The 22,694-nt window shown below is 41.9% G+C and overlaps 1 protein-coding gene across 1 annotated transcript; it reads left to right on the plus strand.

Moving 5' to 3' along the window:
* Nucleotides 1–2,515: 2,515 nt before the first annotated feature.
* apcdd1l (adenomatosis polyposis coli down-regulated 1-like) lies at nucleotides 2,516–18,825 on the plus strand. The gene is made up of 4 exons (XM_008279254.1): nucleotides 2,516–3,015; nucleotides 12,629–12,806; nucleotides 14,410–14,929; nucleotides 17,257–18,825. Exons 1-4 carry the CDS (start codon nucleotides 2,931–2,933, stop codon nucleotides 18,019–18,021), a joined length of 1,548 nt encoding a protein of 515 aa, XP_008277476.1. The 5' UTR covers nucleotides 2,516–2,930; the 3' UTR covers nucleotides 18,022–18,825.
* Nucleotides 18,826–22,694: the final 3,869 nt, after the last annotated feature.

The following is a 22,694-nucleotide window of genomic DNA, read 5'->3' on the forward strand; positions in this document are numbered from 1 at the left end:
AACAAACAAACCGACAAACACCCATTTTGTGACCTTGAGAACGTGGGGTGAAGACTGTGAGAAACTCTGCTGGTGCTTTGAAGACCACTGCTAAGGAAGAAAATGTTTAGGCGGACTGACAATTGGCACAGAAAAAGTTAATATAAGCAAGAGGATGCATTAGGAATCTGCCACATAAAACACTGCAGCGGTGGTAAAATCACTCAGTCCAACTGCACTGGCCATTGGCTGTGTGCGTAATGGTGTCAGGAGCATATGCAGGTCTGACTGCATGCCAGGGCTCCGGTCAGCCCACCCGTCGTAGATGTGCTGCCAACTCTCGCTTGGCAGGCACTTTGAAACCCTTCTTTACCTCCGCAGCGGTCAACAGTGTCAACAGCTCCATCAGACCACATGTATACACAGAGCTTATGAATCAGTGTGACTGGAGCGTCTGTGTGTGCATGTGGCCTTTCTAATGATGTGTGATACGGGTTTGTGCAAACTGTGTGTGTGTGTGCAGCTGTTTCTCGATGTTACGTTTCTCTCAGTTTATAGTTGTTGATTCACCCAAACCAAAATAAAAAAATAGTAATTTTCCTCTCATGCATAGTGGTTTCTGGACATGCAGGTAGTTTTGATTTAATGGGATATTTGTGTCAGTGTTTTTCTTTTTTGTGGTGCTCGCAACATTTTTTAAAAAATGATGCTGAAAACTTCAAGAGCAGCATGTCTTCCCAGAAACAGTGTTCCTATTACTTTCAATACACCACAAACCTCACTGTGGACGGTTTTCACTGGGACTATTTCTTTGGAGGAACCGAATTCCAAAGAAAACTGTTGACAGTGAGGTCTGCGGATCTTCCAGAGGGACATCCAGCCATTTACATTTGTTTCTGTTGCTTTTTACAAACTCATGCTGCACATAAAAACTTTGTTCACGCCAACAGAACTTTATTTTACATTATTCACCAAAAATTTCAGGCTAAATTTTGGAAAAGGTGTCCATAAAGTGTAGCATATGACATCAGACTGTGTAGAATAAAATGTTGTTTTTTCCTACCTTAAAGCTGTTCAGAGGGGAAATTTAAAAAATAAAAAAAGAGTAGTGTATAATGTGTGAAGACAGTGTAGCAGAAGTTACTGGACGGAAAGAAAAATGACAAACATTCTCTCTGTACTTCTACATTTAAAGCAGGGGCAGGCAGTACTTTTTTGGCATCACTGGAAAAAAAATCTATTTTAACCTTTTAGCAAACTAGACTTTTGCACCTTCTCTTGGCTCCATTTTCAGGCTTAACAAAATGTAGTCCACAACATGAGATTTCAGCCAATCACAGAGCTCAGCGAGTATAAAGAGCTACATACAAAATATGTTCAACATACAAAGACAGTCATTGGTACAAAATGCTGCTGCAAGGGTTTTAATACACTTTTAAAAGAAGCGACCACATTACACCAATCCTTGCTGGCCTTCACCGGTTACTTGGGAGTTTTGGAATTGATTTTAAGATCTTAGTGCTTGTTTTTAAAGCTTTGAATGGTCTGGTTCCTGGCTAAATCTGTGATCTGCAGACTCTCTATGAACCTGAAGTCCTCCAGCAGACTCTCAGTAATCACTAAAGGACAGCAGGCCTTTGTTTAATTGTAAAACTTCAGGCCTGGAGATCTCAGGCAGGCAAACTTAGCGACCTCTTTTACATCACTTTGCATAACTCACTTTTAACGTACGGCTTTACCTGAACTGGTGGCATTTTTTAAAGTAGTTTTTATTAAAAAAACTAATTTGATGATTGCTTTTATTGTAAAGCAATTTGTTTTTGAAAGGTGCAGTTTCTGTTAAAATATTTAAAAAAAAAAAAAAAAAAAAGCTATTGCATCAATGAATGACAAACAAATAACACATGTTCTCCTTCAATTTCAATTTCAATTTTATTTGTATAGCGCAGTTTACAACACATGTTATCACACAGCACTTAACAAAGTAAGGTATAGACCTTACCCTGAGAGACAGTTTTTATTATTTTATGCCATATTTGAGGGATTATGGATAATACTGTAAAAAAAAATAAAAAATCCAAAACATATACACAGCGTTTAAACTAACTTTTCACTTTCAATTCGTACTCATTTTGCACATTTCTTAAACATATGCAACTTGTGCCAATAGACAGCAAGCACACGGCCGTATAGAAGGAGTCAGTACCTTAAGTTATACACAACAGTTGTCGCATTGGGATGTGGTGCAGCATTGGGGCTGCAGTGTTAACTCCTTTTCACCACTGGCCTTTTGCACCTTGCTCTAAAAGCTTCACTTGACAAAGTCTGAAGCTTAAACCCCCTCCTCCACACACACACACACACACACACACACTCGCTGAAACGTTCTCTATCTCTGCCCTCCCTCCATCTCTCCCTCACTCTGCTCCAAACTATAAGAGCAGGAGTGCACACACACAAAATCCTGCCGCTCGTATGCACACACACCCTCGCTGCACATGCATCGAGTGGAACAGATCCACAGAGCTGCACAGTAGTGAGGCAACGGTGTGTGATTGAGGGAGGGGGGAGTTGAGAGAGAGAGAGAGAGAGAGAGAGAGAGAGAGAGCGAGAGAGAGAGCATTTACTCTCCCTCCCGTCAGCTTAAGTAAAGCACCAGTGTGGAGAAGTTGCATGAACGAGTGGTCTCGACTGAGGACTTTCTTGTCGGACCATGGAAACCAAGAAGTGGAGGTAGAAGAAGAAGAAGAAGAAGAAGAAGAAGAAGAGAGGAAGAAACTCCCTGCTGACTGAACAGGAGACCAGAGTTTCATCTGCGGGTTTTATTGGACTCTTCATGTATGACTTCTTGTCATGGTGGCATCCTACATGGTCATCTCTTGTTGACAGGAGCCTCTCTCTGTTTTGGATTTTCCACGGATCAAAGTTTGTCTTCTGAACAGAGTTTGTGAATGAAGTTTGCTGAAGCAGGAAACATGTCAAACAGACATTTCAGTCACCTGTTAAGGGGAGTCTGGCTGCTGTGGCTCTGGCAAGGTGAGTCTGACTTCTGTCTTGTGGATTAATGTAGAGTTTAACCTCATTTAATGCATTTGTCTTGCAGTCTTGTTGTTTTAAAAGATTAGTTTATGTGAAGCTTAAACACATGGTCTCAAACATGCTGTAAACTGACATTTCCCATTTTAAGTGACTTCCGTAGACTGAGAATAATTTAAACGAGTATAAATCTTGCTATTTAAATGTCATCTTAAAAGATTGTACAAGATTTTCAGCTGTCATCTAAAGTTTTTCTTCACTATGAAAACCATCAGATAAATGCTCTCTCATGTGAGAAATCAGCTGAACACTTGGGGATTTAGCTTAGAGAACACATAGCAGGACACAGAGACAAAAAGGAAGGGATTATAGCTGAGAAACTCATAATTACAAGGAAGTCATTATGTGATTTGTCACAATTCAAATGATTCGCAAAGTTCAACATGTGGATCACCACTTTGAAAAATAAAAACACAACCTAAGCTGACATTAGACTTATGAATAGCCAGTCTGTGTTCCCCCTCTCCTCCTGTGTGTCTTCAAAGAGTCAGTCGGATCTGTGGTCACTGGAGGAGGCTTAAAAAAAAGGGGTGGGGGGGCTCTGGCTGGTGCCTTTAAACAATGGTTCCCTAGGAGCAGGGAAGCGTGGCCCTGGAACTAATGTTGCCATTATGTTAATGGTTAGAATAACAGGAGACAGCCATTACTGACCCGACCTCGAGCTGCTGACCGTCCAGCCGCCGCGGCCTCCATCATGGAAGCGCAGCATTTTGGCCATCAGGGCTGGTTAGGGTGATGGGCGGCGGGAGACAGACAGGAGGAGGCATCTGTCCGGTTCTAATCATCATCATCCAGCCGCTCGGTGCCAGCCTTCCCCTCCCCTTCCTCCAACCCTCACTGCTTTAGTGCTAGACTGGCATCTGTGAACTTTTTTCTTCTTCACCACTCAAGTTTAGCAGAGGAGACAGGCGAGGTTGAGTCACTGGCTCCAAACAGACAGTTCAAACAGTGCAGAAAACTGATTTGAGACTAATTTAAGAGGCCACTGGAATCAAAAGTGGAATCATTTGGACCAGAAAACAAGTAGTCACACAAATTTTGACAGGCGTAGTGTTATTTCTGTGCAGGGAAGACTTTATATTTTTCATTGAATGATTCAAAAAAATATTTTCTGATTAAGCCACACTTCTGAGTTCCTCCCCGCTTCTTCAAGTGTCTCAAAAAGATTAAAGTGACCAAATATTTGGCATTTTAGTGTACAGCGGCTTCTTGGATAAAATAACTTCTTCAGTAAGAACCTAAAGTAAATTGAACTGGATGAGAATATTTTGTCCAAACCTTGATCATTTTTATTTAAGATAAACCTTGGATGGAGTTTTGTTCTTGTTCCAACTTCAAACTCACCAAGTATGTGAAACAGCCACCGCCCGGATCTCCACAACTGTCCACAAACCGAGGTTTGGAATTAAGGTGAAACCGATATAATCTCAGCTCCAAAACATCAATGGACCATCAACTTCCCTTGTCCACTATCTGCATCTCAGCTGCCTCGGCTGTCCACCAAGAAGAGACGCCGCAATGAATGTCAGGTGCTGCTATAATGAAGGATCCTCTCTATAGTCTGATGGCTCAAAAAAAAAACTGTGTTTCGTTCCAATGTGCCACTGGCTCTCAGTAAAGTTTGAACAACAGTAGAAGTGGCTGAGAAGAGGCAGCTGTTTTATTTAGCAGGACAATGTGTGTGTGTGTGTGTGTGTGTGTGTGTGTGTGTGTGTGTGTGCGTGTGCGTGCATGTTGTTGCATTGTAAACAGGAGCCAGAGTTCGCTAACCACAGTGGAGCTGGCAGCAGCGTCCGCTGGGCAAACCCCTGTCGATCCCCTGTCTAAATAAACGAGGCCGCTGGATTAAGCAGCTTACACTGTGATGAAAAGACAACAGTAGTCGTCCTTGCGCTGCCTCGGGGACAGAAGGATACTCCTGGTCTGGAGGGCCACAATGAGTTGCTGGGGTTAGAGCCCAAATCAGGAAGAAAGGGACCCAGGGTTAGAATAACATGGCGGACCTCATGTTCTTTGAGAAACCTCTAAATCACCCTGACCTTCGCGTGACTTTGGTGACAAGGGTAAAGCGAAGGCAAAGGGAAGTCGGGTACTACAGCTTGAAAAATGCTTGGGCTCAACCAAGTTTGCTTTGCATGTTCGCCTCTCAGTCCCCTGACAGTCTCAGGCAGTAATACACAGTGTGAGGATTACAATTACAGTCTTGAATTTAGATTAATCAACAATTTGGGTGTCACATCAGCAATGATAGTGCAAGTTTATCAGATGTCAGTGAAATTAGATTGTCAGACTGTAACATATCAATTTGAGGCATGTGGCATTAAGTGGCGAATGTGTGGTGAATCAGAGCATGCAAATAGAAGAAAGTATATTTGCAGCATGTTTAAAAAGGCAAGAGTGTGGGAGTTTTTTGTTGCATTACTTAGTTTTATTTCCTGAAGTTTATTCAAAAAAAGCTGCTTCTGAAAAGCCATGCTAGTTATCAAACTGGTTTGAAGACACTGATCATAGCAGCAGCTACATCGTAAAAATCTGTTCCAGGTATTATTAACAAAATCTGGTTTTGGACAATGTAAAGATGTGTTTGCCAGTGAAATCAACCACCACTTTTATGGATAAAAGATTTCACCATTTTTCTCTCACACTTGCAGACTATTGCCTTAAAACCTCACCATGTTGAGGGGCCTTTACTAGGAGTTTGTTGGAGGGATGAACTCTGCTGTGATGTGTATAAGCCTGGTGCAGGGGAAAGAGGTGTGGTTGGAGGATAAGCTCCAACTGAAAGAGGAAAACTGTGCCTCCCAGTAACTGTAAAGTGTCCTATGTATATGCTGTGTTCCATAGCTACAGGAAAAGGCTCCAATAGTTTTGCCTACATTCAGCTGGTCAGCCTTTTTTTGGCACCTCTCTCGAGTCTTGGGGCTGCTGAAGTGGGTGTAGATAGTTTCAAAAACTAAAGCCAACAGGACTGATTGCGTTTGGTGCTGAGTAATGTGTAAAGTGATCTGTTAATTTTACATTTTTTTAAAGAGAAATTTTCTAACACTGGTGGCTGAGAGAGCCGGTTATAAACTGGTCCACAATCACAAGAGAAAACAGCTTTCGTGGATAACTTTGTTAAAGCCAAGACTCGTAATACTGTAAAAAGCAGTTTTACAAATTAAACTAGAGAGCTGCTGGCTGTACTTAAAAACGCCTCTGCATTAATGAACAAAAAAGCATTGCTCCTTGCTGCGAGAGGTATTTACCTACATCCTGTTAGAAAGTTGGTTGGCCATATTTCAAAATGGGAATATGGATAATACTGTCAAAAGAAAGCAAATGTTTTTTTTTGTTTGTTTTTTTTAACTATACAACTTTTGAATTAACTTTTGAAATAATTTCTCTTTGCTGCTCATTTTGCACAATTTATAGACATGTGCAACTTGTGACGATGGGTAGCAAACATACACTTCATTGTAAGCAGTTCCAAGCCAAAACCAGTTGTGAATTATCGACTTCTAACACTTATCCAAAATCTGGAGGACAACTCAGCAACTCAGAGAGCCTGAAAAAGCAGCTGTGAACTGTGAATAATGTGCAGCAGTCACCTAAATATGTGGAATAAAAGGGGATGTCGGGGCTACTGTAGCATTTAATATTTCTGCTCTGAAAAGCGCACACATGCACCTCACTAATCTTGTCATTCCAGAGGCAAGAAGACGCTTCACCCCTCCTCTCACCTCCACCCCCTTATCCTCTTGCCCAACTTCATTCACCTCATCAACCACTGACAGGCACAGAGAAAAGAGAGGGAGAGAAAAAAGAAACAAAGACAGCAACTAAAAAAAGAAGAAGAAGAAGGGAGGAATCTGAAATCCATCCAGGAGAAATGAGGCGTAAACATCATGGCTTTTTCATCAGGGGAGAGGTAATCAGGGAGGGAGAAGGGCCAGGAGGGCACGGGCACTTCAGCGACAGTTTGGAGGGTTTTTGTGCTGCAGCACTGAGGCGGAGAAAGATGAGAATGTGACTTTACAAGACACTGAGGGTAGCCACACTGAAAGAAAAAAAGTGGATGAGGATGTAATAAAAAAAATAAAAAATCACAGGAAACACATGAGGAAGTAGTTAACCAAGGGATTGGTCGCGCTTCACCATCATGTCAGTGCACCGACATTTTCTCTGGGACAAAATGGATATTTTTCGTTCACTTTAGCCGCCTTCGCTTTGGCAGCTTTAGTGACTCTCTGTTAACATCTCAATAGAAGCAGCTATGAGGCCGACAAAGGCGTCTCTAATGAACGAAGCTTGTGGTTGACTTCAACGTCAAGCACTTGATTCCCCACAAGCCCTGAATCAAAAGTACCTGGATCTGGTTCTTGTTTTTACAGGATGGCTCCAAATAAAGAAGTACATAAAACTGTATTTTGACTGTGGTTGTGTGGATGAGACGTGAGAGAGGAGGGGGAAGGCTGCCAGACCGTAATCACAAATGCAAACAAACAAACAGAGGGCAGCCTGGAGGTCTTTCATAAATGGTGTCCCTTCTGCAGTGTACTGTACATCAATGTGTGCAGTGTGTTTTTGTGAACCTGCGTGCATGCATGTGTTTGTGTGTGTGTGGAAACTGGATGAATATAGGAACTCAAAGACAGGTAGATTACTTTGGCCAGTCATCAGTCGGATGAAGCGAAGGCCAGTGGCAGCCAGTGTTGGTGGTGATGACAGACTGACTGTCCGGACCACACGCAGCTCGCAGGCTGCTGCACTGACCCCTGGTGGGAGAGCCGGGGTACTGCATGAGGACAGCTGGGGGACCATTGTCCTGTCTGCACTGTAATTCAGGATCTGTAGTGTGTGTTGTTCAGTCTTGACAATGAAATGGGCTGACTGCAACCGAGGAGAGAGAGGATAGAGAGGCAAAGTTGCTTTCACTGTCACCTTGTCTGTCTCACTGCCAGTCAGCACATCAATAGCTCTGGTTCTTATGACTGAATGAGCATCAGCCGCAGTTTTAACCTTCCCTTTACACATGTAAACACATTGGTTGTGTCTCATTCTAGTTGTCCTAACAGTTGGCCCTATTCTTGTTTGTGATGTATTTCTGGGCACTGACTTTTGACCCGTATGAAGTTAATTTCTTATCAAGGTGATGGGTTTTCTTCAACAGAAAAAGTTAATGAATTTGCTGTAATGTAAGACAATAAAATGTAAGAAATGCTCAGATTTTAAAAAGATTTTTAAAGTTTTGCTTTTAAAAAAAAACAACATTATCAAACTAATATTAGGTCTATATATAAAACAATTTCAGCATTGTTTTCTAAAAATTCTAAATGGTTAAATTCAGTAAATTTAACAATTTTAATAAGTTGCTTATTTTTGAACAATTCTATGTTCATAGATAAAATTTCTCAAGCAAGAGGTCCTGATTATGTGTCACGTAATACAAATCTATGTACAGCTGAATGTAGCATGCTGTAAGCTTTAGTTTTCGCTTTCCTTTTTTTCTTTCTTGCTACATTGGTCCACTTGGTGTTCTTATATGCAGTGACTAAATAGTTGTCACGGCTGTTTTTTAACAAAGTGTTTGTTATAAACAATTGTTTCATCAATCAGTTATGAGGCTGCATGAAACCCATAGCTGCTGTGAGTTTCACAGAAAAAAAAAACCTTCACAAATGTCACTGTATCACTGTTCTCTAATGAGCGACACTGATGTTCAAAGAATGTGCATCAGCAAGAAATGTTGCATTTCTAACTGTGGAGTGCACTGATGACAATCTCAGAAACACAGATGTGGGCTTCTGGGGGGTATATATGCAACAAACCTAAGAAACGGATCCTGTCAACTTTCAGGGGGGAGCTTTCTGTATCATTATTCTTCTTCAGAATTGGCCAATGTGTTTATTCCTGAAGTTTTTAAAAGCACAGTTGGTGGACACAGCACAGGAGTTCTGGAGAATTCACTGCTCCCCACTGAGTTTGGACACCATCTATGGAAAGCATTTACAAATCAAAGCACCTCCAGAGTTTGGCAGTAACTACTTCAATTACAACTCTTTTATTTCTAAATTATAAAGGTGTGGATAATAGCAAACCCCTTCACACAGCCTCTCCTCATAACAAGCATTTGCTCTGAGCACCATTTTTTTTCTTGGCACGCATGCAGTCGGCACATTTGAAGTGCGTACAGTCTGCACGGTCACACATTTTGGACGTCCACAGAGGCGTCGGCACGAACCCACAGACATGGGCAAATGACGAAATTTCTGTCATGCAGATTCCTGCAGACTCGTACAGATGCAGACAGCATGAATTGGCCTTCATGTGTTTGAGCAGAGTTGTAGTTGAGCTGGTGTGCTCGAGCTGCAATGAGTGGGAGTGGATGGATAGAGAAAGAGGTGGAGAATAAACTGATTGAAGGAGAGAACAGTGTAGAGTTAAATGTAAGCCATTTTAAGGAAGGAAGGCATTCTGTTTGTGGAAAAACAATTTCTAAATATGCAACTTTGATACACAGAGATGAAATTTTTACTGTTCAATTAATGACTGACAAGGGACATTAAGGCAAAGTTAACTAGTATTTGACAGGTGATTTCAAAATATTCCAGCCATTTGTTGTTTTGGTAAACACAAACTTCTTATTAGAAGCTCTCAAGTTACTTCAGTTAATCATTTAAAATGAAAAACAAAATAAAACATTCATCAGTCTTAATCTTGACACAAGCAAGAAATTACTGCAATTCTTGCAGAGCATGCTTATACAGCTGAAAGTAACAGTGATGCAATACTACATTATCATCTGCGTGTGTCAGTCTTATCTGATGTAATCTGTAAGATTTTTTTTTTTACCTGAATTGTACGTATACTTCTAACTCATCATAAAACTTAAGTGCAACTTCTAGCTCTTAGTTTCACAGCCAGTTTTACTGGTAGAAATACATGAAATCTGCTTTTGAAAGATGCACTGAGCACTACATTGTGACGGCGAGGTGCGCACTGCAGCATTGGGAGATTTTAGGGCTCATTGTGGAAAAATAAATCAGCAGGAACCATTGCAGGGTAAGACTAATGATATCTGACTGCCCGTGTAGGAAGTGAATCAAGTAAAATAGTCCCCCATCTCCTCCAAATTGAGACGGGGGTTGGATATTATCATATGTATTACAACATCACCTCACTTGTGGTTGGAATAGCTCTTTTGTAGAAGAATACTTAAAAAACCCACGATGAGCAATTTTGTTTTACTAAGCTTTGCTTTTATGAGCACTCTTTTAGTAAATGCAACCATATGCCCAACTGGAAAGAGATCCAAGAGAGGGAAAGCAGCTGAATGACAAGTGACCTCAAGAAACACTCTATAGAAATGCTCTGGCAAAAACAGAAACTAAAATATGGCAACCCAAAGGAATCCACATCACATCACATACTGTACTGTGACTCTCGCCTCTGAGTCCATTCATTGTGTTGTGAGTGTGTGTGTGTGAGTAACCACTCAGGCAACATGTTGCATGCAGCTACAAAGGCTGGGTAACACATAACAGACCGATTGGATGACTTGCAAGAAGCAGTGGAAATTAATTAATCCTGATTAGTATTTCTGCTACGAGTTCTCCCAAGAGAGCCCAGCTGGGTCCAACTGACCGGGTTCCCTGGCCAGCTGCAGTGACATGGAGCATAAACAAACACATCATTGCAAGAAGGGAAATTGCAAACACATTTCAATGCCTGCAACAGCAAAAAAGAAAAAAAAAAAAGGATTAATTTTTTCAACAAACTGACGGAAGGAGGAGTAATTTGCTTTGAAACCTGGCTTTGTGGTCCATGACAGTAGAGTTCAAACAACCCAAGATGTGCACACGTGTGTGTTTGTGTGCGTCAGGTGGAAGGACCCTGGGAAATGAATGAGCTGCACACATGTCTGCGGTTGTGGTCAGCATGTGGGAAGCATTCCAAGACTGAAGGGAACAAAAAATATCCTCCATCTGACACTAACAAGGTTAATAAATGCCGGTCAGTCGCCCTCCCATCTTGGAGCCTTTTGCAGAAAAATCAACATCGCAGCTTTCCACTCAAATGCCCCCACTTTCCTCCAGCATTTCTGCTCAGCCACGAGAGAACAACCTGATCCGTGAGTCTTAACAGTTGACATTTCCACAACTAGCTCCCAGTGCAACTGTAGGCTCAACAGGTGATGTTCTCCCCATGTGCTTCTAAAGTCAAATAGAGAAAAGTGGAGTGAGGTTACACCCATAAAGCTGTTTACCACAGATGGCCCGGGGAAAGTTGAGAAAGTGAGAGAAAGAACGTGAGAGCTGTGGGGATAAAAGGCAGGAAAGGGGAATAACAGAGATGGTAACAGGAAATAAAGGAAAAAACAAGCTGAATATGCTGAAAGCAAATGTTTGACATTTTTGAAAATATGCTTACAGATATTCAGATGAGACTTATCCCCAGTTGTGTTCAAAGTTTGCAAAAGCTGCTAACCAATGTATTTAAAGCTCATTCTTTAACAGATTAGATAGAATTAGTTTGAACAATACAAAACTTCAGATTATAATGACAATTTCCTACAGGGACTTAGGTAAAAGCGAGTCGATGAGTGCAAAACAAGAACAGGAGATGTGGCGGCCTGTGAGAACTCATCCCCCTCTGCTTTTTGACATTTGTTGTTTGGGGGGGAAGGTAGAAACTGAAGCCAAAATTTTTTACACACACGAAAATGCGCACGCTGCCCAGACAGACCCCAGTGGGGTTCCTCACATTGCAGCCATGAGGGTGCAATCAGAAAATCATCTCGCCTTCTTTGTCTCAGCTGAAACCAGACCGCAGAGTTCAGCCTCGTTGTGTCGACAACACACACTTCTCCGCTCAACAAAGAGCGGATTGAGCAGAAAACGCAGTTATGATTAATGACAGACAGACTGCAGATGTGCAAATGTCAGATCAATAAATGTTATAGAGTGAATAATGCTTTCATTTGGATTAACTGTCAGTGTTTGGGAAAACTCAAGCTAAGAACATTCATCATCATAAGTGTTTTTTTTTATGTGTCATATTATCAACAGATGTGTTCGAGTCGCTCTGCTGCTGTCAGTGACCCACAGTTTGCTTTAACTCACTCATAGAAATGCATGTATATGAAGTGCATACACTCATGTACAATCACCTCCACACACATCGCCTGCCTCTGAGCAAACCCAAAAAACGAGGTCTGTGTGTTGCAGCTGCAGGCTGATTGCAGTGACAAGCCAAAACCGTGTGCATCGAGGCCAACGTCCTGATTAACAGCTATGTATGGTTTCTATAGCGCCCACTCGTCGCTCATTACATGGCAAATTTAACAGAATTACAGCTTTAATGCAGCTTGTAGTCAATTAGAATCATTTTTAGATATAACTGGAAGAAGATGTAGATATTCTCTTCATTTTCTGAGATCATCTCTCATCTCCTACATACGCCCAAAATCAGCCTGGAAGTCTCTATGACATGTAATGGAGCCTCTGTGTTGGTCTGATTGCATAACAGTGGTGCTTTACACACTGTTTTCTGACTGTGCTTTCTTGTGCAGCTGTGTCTGTGGTTGGAACGGGGAGCAAATTATGGGAGGTGCCCACAGGTCCCTTCACCTCCAACCTCAGCGAGAGCCTGCAGTGGGAGCCACGCTGCCAGCATCAACACCTGCAGGACAGTGTGAGAGTCACAGCAGACATCCCACCAAGACTAGATGGCACTTGGGTGTCAACAAGGTACATTTTCAGAGCATGTTGTAGCTACGCAGTGACATTACAGTTAGACTGCACTCTCCATCAAAATAAGAAAAGAAGAAATTTCCTTTGGTAGAATGATGATCAACTTTCTAGTTGAGTTTAAAAAAACTTGTAGAATATATATCAAGGAGGCTTTATCAGGCTTCTGTATATTCTGTATTTTTTCTGTATAATATATGTTTGTGATGTTGTCATGTGCCATGCATGATTACTCTAATAGTTACATCCTTTGTACATTGATGGGGTTTGTATAAATCAATATTCAGCATTCTTTAGAATTTGAATGTAGGTAGTTACCTGCAGAGCCTTAAACTTGAGTCTTGAATGATCTGAAATAAGGACAAGACACCTGACTTAAACTTTTTTGTTGTGAGACTTAGTAGACCTGAAAAGGAGCTGAAGTCAGGTTTTCAAGACCTGGTGAAATTCCCAAGAAATTATCAAATTATTTTGAAAAACCTTATCTTGGACAGGAATCCGTCTTTAGTTTTCACAGCTACTACAATCAATGTTTACTGTATTCGTAATGATGAATTCACACAGTATGCTCATTTAACTCTGCAGCTCAATGGATCATTGATCATATTTTGGTTCAGTCTCACCGCTATGCAACTGCACAACACCAAACAGCAGACAGAAAAAGTCAGTGACAAGCTGATGAACTCAGTGGTACATTAAGCAGTTAAAAGACAGATATATCGTCAGTGTTGAACAGTGTTGCTTGGTGTCTGCTGGATGTGTAGATAAGAAAGTTCACCATGTCAACTTTTTAAGGTGACAGTACATTAATGTTTACAGCTCGTTTCTATTACCAGTTGCTAATGGAGGTCAATTATTAGATTGATAACACTGATATGATAAAAAAACAAAAAACAAAAAAAACAAACGTAAAAACACTTAAAGAAAAACCTTCAAAGACCTGATACTAATTTTGCCTATGAAGACTTGTAATTTAACTTGGACTTGCCCGCAAGGACATGAGACTGACTGATGACTGATTGAGTTTAGACTAGCTCTGACAGATGTACAGTCGTCCTCAAAATATTCATACCCTTCCATTAAAGAAAAGGCAAAATTCACAATAGTCACTCAAATAACTAGAAACTGAAAGAAGTAATAACAAATAAAAAGTTACTAAAATATAATTTAGTGAAGTAAGACATTGCTTTTGAATTGTGGTTGAAAAGAACAATTTAAAAAAACATAACTGTCCCGTACAAATTAGAGCACTTTGCAGGTGCAGAAGTGTGATTGAGAGTTACAGAAAACACTTGACTGCAGTGATCGCCTCAAAGGGTGGTTCAACAAAATATTAGTTCACGGGTTCAATCATGCTTGTTTGCTTGTGTGAACCACAATTCAAAAGCAAAGTCATGATGTTCATTACATTTTTATTTCTTATTACTTTTGTCAATTTCAACTTATTTCAGTGACAGCTGTTTTTTTCCTTCTGAGGGTAAAATACATTTGAGGACGACTGTAAGACTTAAGACCAAATGTATTTGAGACAAAACACTTAAAACCCCTTTCAACAGAAGTCTATACTTATCACAACTCTTCCATTTTCTCTCTCTATGTTCAGATGTGAAGTCCGACCCGGTCCCGAGTTCCTCACCCGCTTCTATACCTTCCATCCCAGCCGTCACTTCCAGGCGCTGCAGCACTACTATACTGACAGCAGCTGTGAGGACCCAGCCTACTCCCTGATCATCAGGGGGAAAATTCGTCTGCGCCAGGCCTCCTGGATCACCCGCGGGGGCACTGAAGCAGAGCACCACCTCAGCAAGGTGGGCATCGTGGTTCACAGCCAGGCAGCCAAGCAGAGGCTGGCCTCCAGGCTTCCTCCGACCTGCGTGGGTCTGCGCCTGGGTCGAGCAGCGCCGGGCAAGCTGTATGAGCTGTACAACACCCGGGCAGGGAGGGGATGTCTGGCAGCACTGGGTTTCTCTATGATGGAAATGGGTCTGGTGAGAGTGGAGACGCAGCACCACAACCATGGAGGGAAGGTCCAGGAGTTGTTCTTAGGGGACATCCACACAGACTGGACCCAAAGAACCCAGTACAGACCTACTGGGTACCAGCAGCCACTGCAGAACGCTATGGTGAGACAACACAGTGTATCTTCATGTGCCAGAACAAGTTGTACAGAAAAGAAGCCCAAATGATCTATTAGGGTTTGTATTATTGGTCGCTGAGTATTTAAATGGTAAGAGCTAAGAGGCTGAGTGCCTTACTCAAGGGCGCTATAACTGTTGAGTAGAAAATGTTCACGTTTTCCTCCCATTTTTGCATTTTACCTCTGCTTATTGGGATTCAATGAGGCACAAGACACAGTAATGCATTATGTATGATCACATACATATGAGCACTACCTTGAACAACCATTTTTGGTCAGTTATAATAGTTTTCATTTCTGTGTAGATGCTATATTGAACTTTGAACTGAAAAATAATATGCAGCCAGGTAACACACACACAAAAAAAAAAACAACAAAAAAATTGTTTTAAATATATTTAGATAACGGGCTGCAAGGTGACGCAGTTGGTAGCACTGTGCCTCACAGCAAGAAGGTTGCCAGTTCACGTCCCGGTACGGGCACCGGGATCTTTCTGCGTGGAGTTTGCATGTTCTCCCCATGCAGCGTGGGTTCTCTCCAGGTTCTCCAGCTTCCTCCCACACAGTCCAAAAACATGTTGAGGTTAATTGGTGATTCTAAATTGTCCGTAGGTGTGAATGTGAGTGTGCTTGGTTGTCTGTCTCTAAGTGTGGCCCTGTGATAGACTGGTGACCTGTCCAGGGTGTCCCCTGCATTCACCCTGAGTCAGCTGGGATAGACTCCAGATTTATATTGAAAAAGCTGCCTGATTTACTGTTGAAGCAAAGTTCTCTGTAACAGAAGTGTAAGTCAATTAGGCTTTAAGTCCATCCATCCATTTTCTATACACCGCTTAATCCTCATTAGGGTCGCGGGGGGGCTGGAGCCCATCCCAGCCGACTTAGGGCGAAGGCAGGGGACACCCTGGACAGGTCACCAGTCTATCACAGGGCTACACTTAGAGACAGACAACCAAGCACACTCACATTCACACCTACGGACAATTTAGAATCACCAATTAACCTCAACATGTTTTTGGACTGTGTGGGAGGAAGTCGGAGAACCCGGAGAGAACCCACACTGCACGGGGAGAACATACAAACTCCACGCAGAAAGATTCCGGTGCCCCCACCGGGACGCAAACCGGCAACCTTCTTGCTGCGAGGCAACAGTGCTACCAACTGCACCACCTTGCAGCCCAGGCTTTAAGTCAATCAACAGAAATTAATCAGCAACATTTGTGTTATTAGATCATACATATAATGTATATAAGGATAAACAAACCCTCAATGACATCACTCTTAGGGTTCCTGAACAGCGGTTTTGAAGCTCAGAGTGGAGACTCCTGCTGATCTCCATCTCAGAAGGACCTGACTCTGCCTGACTCTCAGTTAATCCAAATATAGTCTAACTCACTGGATGCAAAATTATAAGACTGCCGTTTCTGCTGCACATTTCCTTCCACACTTCCACTTCCAGCAGCAACCTACACGCTGAAAATGGTTTTGTGAAAGATTTTTGTGAAAGATTTGGATCATGCAAAAAGACTACACTGCTTCTTTTTTTTCTTCTTCTGTGAATCATCCATTATGATAATGTGTTAACCTCACTGCATGAAATGTTGCACCAAAACAATTCCCGTGTCACTGTCTTGCTGGGGCACCCTTACTGCATCCGGTGTACTCAGGTCATTCTCCAGCATTGACACAGCACAGTGGAGATAAGTCTGGCTATGCAAGATTAATCCAACAATGAGCAAAGAGGTGGAGCATAAGTTCTAAGCAAACATTTCTGGACCATGGATTGTTCTATGACTGCATCCGTTTGTCACTCAAAGTGGTCATTCCATTAATTATGCATAATGTTAAGCCTTAATCATTTCTTACCTCTCATTCAGTTGTCATGAACAAGGAAAGCTAGCTTTAGAGACCGAAACCGTTTGGTTGTACCAGCCTGCAAACCAGTTTATTTGTGCTGTAAGACTGGATATTTTGACATGGAGGTTTATGGGATTTCATTTGCTTTTGGACCTAGTCTCAAGTGGCCATTTAAGGAAATGCAGTTTTTAGCACTCCTGTGTTGGCTTCAGAGGCTACTGCTTGACTTCACTCACCTCATTGGTTAAAGCTTTTTTTTGCACCTGTCACTAGACCCACTCTGTCCTGGGGTGCATCTGTACATCACAGCAGCCAGAGGAGAAGCTAAACCACTTTCCACAATTATCAGCAACTGTTAGATGACTAAGTAATCAGCCAAAAAAGCAGAAGAATACAGAGAGACATCAATCATTAGTGGCAACCCTAAAACATCTCACCTTTCTCTCTCTTTATTCAGCATCACATCCATCCCTGCCCTGTGTGTGCGCTGGTGTACCGCTCCTCAGAACAGCGCCCCCCAGTGTTGCCTCGCAGTCCCACAGCTCATCTGTCCCTGGCCGGCCGCTGGGTCAGCCAGCGCTGCGAAACCCGTCCCACTGTCCTCTTCCTCACCCGAGACTTCACCTTTGCTCCTGATCAACATGCTTGGGAGGGGATCTACCGGCACTACTCTGACCCTGCGTGCTCTCAGCCCACTTTCTCCCTGAGGGCCTCGGGCCACTACGCTCAGGGAAACCCATCCGTCAAACTGTCTGGTGCCTCTGAGTTTGTCTTCAAGGTAACCCAGGTGAGGGTCACAGCAATGGACGAGCCCACAGCCAAGTTGCTGAACAGCACAAGGCGAGGAAAGTGTGGCCGAGCAGGAGGCTGGGAGGTCGGAGTGGAGCAGGACTTGACCCCCACTGATGGGTGCACCGTCTTAGGCATCAAGCTGCCACATAAGGAGTATGAACTCTTCAAGACAGAGTTGGATCACCGGAAACACCCACTGCTGTTTGTCGGCGAGAGGCCAACTGATGGATCCAGTCCTGACCGACCGCTGAAGCGGCCCACTTCCTTTCAGGCTCCCATGGTGCTTTGCAGTGGAGGTGACACACAGCCGTCCCGCTCAGGTTTTAATAGCAGACAAGTACAGTCAGCAGCCAGTGGGACAGTGAGGCTGGCACAGCTGGTGCTTCTGGTGTTTGGATCTACGCTCTGCAGCTGGATCTGTGTTTATTAGAGACATTGTTCACAAATCAAACCTGTTACACAGCTGAAATCGGTGATGGACATTGTTTCCTGGCAGCTGTCTTTCACTCTCCTTCCAAATGGCCATGACCACATGTGAGATGGTCAAAAAAATGATGAGACATTCAGGAGAGCTGAATAACTTTTTATGTCTGGCTGTCAGATGCTGCCAGTAGGGTCACTTTAATGACTCACTTCAGCTTGTTTTATACCTAAAACTAATCTGTATATATATATGTAAAAGAAGATAAAACGGCATATACAAGTGCCATCATTTCAATATGTAGAAATATATTCGTTTAAACCATTTGTATACTGATCAAACACATGTTCTCACCACACAGATACATCGCTTTATCGCATTACTGCATGAGTGCTGTTTTCCCAAAAAAAATAAGAAATGTGTTGAAATGTGGAGCAGTTATTTCAACGTTAAAATCTAAGCCATGGACATTTCAGTGACCTTTTCAGCAAGATGCAGTGTAACTAATGCACTTTGTACAGAACAATTTTTAATCATCATACTGGAGAGAAAATAAGCCAGAAAGTATAAACGTGTAAACAGCTGCATTTATTATTGGTCTAATGCCACTGTGTTGTGAAATGCTGTTTTTATCTCTATGCTCTTTTCAGCTTGTGCATTAGTCTGCTTTTCTGTCAGCAGTCAACCTAAACAAATCAAATAATATTTATTTTAACCATTTATACTGTACTTTTTCATAAAAAGAAGATATTTGTCTAGTTAGTTTTGTCACTTAAGATTTTCTATGTCTATTAAAAATGGCTTTTCATAACAGCTTGGGTTTAAATGATCTTTAAAACAACACAAAGGGTCCATGGTCACGCTAATGTCTCTGTGAGTTTGCACAATGGATACATTAAAAGAGGTCAATACCACATTGCCATTGTCTGTAAAGCGCTGTCTAAGTTTTGGCAGTTGGCCAGGTACACGTGTATTTGTAGTCTTGCTTAGCCTGCTATTGGGGAAGAGTTTCCTTAAACCAATCACAGTCATCTTGGGCAAGCTAAATGAAGTTTGTGACTTTGGTTATCCTTTAAAATATTGATGAGTGGAATTGCTTTGGTGCAACATTTGCATTCAGAGACGAGCGCTGTCATCAAAATGGATAATCTACCAAAATATAAAATAAAACAACAAGCAGGGCTTCCTTCCTGCACTAGTCAAAGCCTCATAAAAAGTCTAAGTAGTGCATGTGAGCCCCTCCGTTTGAAATTGTAGGCCTTCCTGTATTTAGAAATCGAGAGTGACCTTCGCCACCACAGCACAGTGTTTGGCCAATGCCATAAAAATCCAAAGAATTTAAAAACTACATTTATAAGCTTGCGTGTACATATATGATTTCAGCTCAATATGAGAGTCTCTGCTGTTGGGTGAAGCTCTACTCTGCCAGTTTTTCTCTGTTTGTACCTACTCTGCTGATCTTTGTGTATCTTTTTCCACACATGGACCCATGATCAGACCTGGTGTATTAATGGAAGCGAGTTGACAACAACTCGTTAAGGCTATTCAGTATATTTTACAATGCATGCATTGTGGCTGGATTTTATTTTAATTTTTTTCTTGACTCTTGTGTAAACAACCTTTCTGGTTGTCTTAGATGCTGTTGCTCTAGCGACATCCAGTGGTTCTGAAGGCTGCACAAAGGGGGTGTTTAAGGGGTCACCAAAGTTATTATAATTGATCCTGAGAGGGACATGAAAGTCAGTTCCAAATTTCATAGCAATCCATCCAGCATTTGTTGAGATATGTCAGGCCGAACCACAAATCTTAGCCTCATCGTGGCATTAATGGAAAAATCAGGTGATCACCACAGTCAGTAGGTTTTATTCTCTGGGGTTCATGAGTATGTGCAAAATTCACTGGCAATCTGTCCAATAGTTGTTGAGATATTTTAGTTTGTACCCAAGTGGTGGACCGACCGACAGGAAAAAACCAAAGTTTACTTGTGGTGCGTCCCAAAGCTACTGTTTTATTTTAAGAAGGAAACTCTGGGTTAGCATTAGCTGAATTTTATGCTCTCTGTTGTTCGTACTGCGGTCTGATTCAAAGCCCAGATAGTGGGTGAGCGTACTGCCGTTTGATAAATAACTGTCATATGGCTCACACATTACACTACAGACATTCCAGCGCAGGTCAAACTGCAGAAAACACACAGAGGGATATCAGATTGGATGCACAGCCATCAGCCAAGAAAACAGATTTCACGGTCACTCAAGACAATAAATGAAGCTGAGGGGAGCTGCAGAAGAATAAGCAGTATATAGCTCCAGATATTCAGTGTTATGACTGAAACAAGTGAAGCGAGAGTTGTCCTCCATTTGTGAAATCCTGGAATCTGCTTCTTCAAATGGCGGCCGTTACCTCAGTGAAGAATATCACCCAAAATTATCAACAGTGTCTACACCGTTATGTACAGAAGACTTTGCATTTATCTGTAAATAATCAGTTTTGAACCAGAGGGGTATAGAAATAAAATGCAGAGAGTTTCTGTTTCTGTTAAAATGTACTTTTCCTTTTGGAACAAAATATTACAACACATTCGGTTATTTCACATGAAAAATGTTTGTATTTTTTCTTTTCATTTGATTTTAAGTGGCAGGGGCTCTGTTGGAAAGAGATGATGCCACAGAATTCAACAGGCTAGTCACGAGTCAGCAACATCTGAATGAGAATCTGATGTGGAAACAGTCAATTAAATCTGATCTAACTACAGCAACACAGTCCTGATGAAGCCCATTAGCTGTGTTTTAGAGTGTTAAACTCCTAAAAAAAAATAATAATAGCAAACAGTGTTTTCTATTAATTTAACATTAACTGTTGCTGAATGAATGGATGAATGAATGAATGGTCTTTTCGATATTGTACAACTCTAATCCAATGAAAAAAACAAAAACAAAAAAAAACAAAGAAAATGAAACATTGCAACTAGAGCTTACTCAAAACCAAGTCAAACAGCACCCCTGCTGCTGATGTTGCTAAACAAGGCAGTGCTAAGTGTGTGTGCAGATCAGTTTCCGTATTCAAGTGTGGACCAGTCCCCTGGTAGATAAATGAACCCCTCCATACTAATACAACAAGCTTATCAGAGAAATTTGAAACCATAAGGAGAGAGGCTAGTTGGCATGCTGTTCACAGTAAATCACAGTCGAGGTCTGTCAGTGCTGAATAGGTTCTTGTATCCTTGGAGTCCCTTATTGCATCCAATAGATTGGTATCATTCCAATCAGGATATGCAGTGATTTTGTAGGTATTGTTCTGGGCCACACTTCAGGAGCAGAGACAAGCCTGTGCATGGAACCACACATCCCAATCTGCACATCACACTCTGCAGAGGAGAAATAGCCACTTCAGACTGAGTGAACATTACACCCCTAACAGCTGCCATTAGGTGGCCAAGAACCCCAAATCAGGTAAAGACTGGCAATTGAGAGCATTCAAAATGTAAATCATGCATTGACTCTTCTTACTTATGTTTTTTTCTTTTAATTCTCCACAGCTTCTTGACCGTATTGACCAGCTAGCACTTCACAGTTTCTGTCTGCCATTTGGTGCAGGACAGGTCGTGGACATTTGGATTTTAGAGCTTTTTTGTTGAAGACATCTGTCTGCTTCAGCCAAAAACAGCATAATGACAGCAAAGAGACAAACCAAAGCTGCCAACCAATCTGTCGGCCAGGAATAAAAACAATGAGCTGCTGAAGAGATGCAAAGTTAAACTGCGGTCGTGTCACTGAATGGCATAGTTGTTATGAGAATATGGATTATAGCTGCTTTAGGATTCAGCTATAGCTACACAGTTCTTCTTTGTAGGATTTGGGAAAGGGGAAATGTGGGGGGAGTATCAAAAAAAGTGGTTTCTGAGAAAAGTTTAAATATATATATATATATAATGAAGGCAGAGTATTGGCTCCCTCAAAATATATATATATATATATAATGAAGGCAGAGTATTGGCTCCCTCAAATTCTAATGGTGGGGACAGAAAAAGAAAGAAAGTAAAGAGAAGGAGGCAGTCTTTTCCAGAGGCTACATACTGTTCCTATTAACTCCTGCGAGAATGGTGATGGCAGCTGCAGGCCCCATGAGGTCATCCTCCAGGCTTGGATGGAGAATATAGGTCTGTAACCCCCTCCCCTCCTCCTCAAACCATCACAAAAAGAAAGAACAGAGACTGATTGAAAGAAAACTGAGAGTGGCATTTATCTGTACTATAACGTGCAGAATGTGTCATTAAACTAATTTTGAACTCCTTGTTCACATCCCGTGAATCCAGCAGCAACTGCATGGATCCACCGGAGTTGCTGCGAGCTTGGTGATGGCTGGGATGAGGTCTGCTTGGGGTTTCTGTTGAGCACCACACAATGAAGTCAAAGCAGAGGGGACCGCAGGGCCAACCTGTTAGCAATCAGGCCCAGTGGCTTATTAAATGCAACCATTTAAGACATGATAAAACACAGACCCAGTTCAGATAGTTACAACCAAGCATAGTTGTGGAGTGTATTTACATCAGAATAATCTTGATCTTTTAAGTCCCCACACAAAATGATTAGTCTTTATATTAGTCTTAGGGGTCAGTTAAAGGGATAGATTGACATTTCAGGACCTACATGTATTTGTTGTTCTTCCCAGAGGTTGGACAAAAC

The sequence above is a fragment of the Stegastes partitus genome, unplaced genomic scaffold (genome assembly GCF_000690725.1).
Source record: "Stegastes partitus isolate 25-593 unplaced genomic scaffold, Stegastes_partitus-1.0.2 Scaffold151, whole genome shotgun sequence".
NCBI classification, from domain to species: Eukaryota; Metazoa; Chordata; class Actinopteri; family Pomacentridae; genus Stegastes; species Stegastes partitus.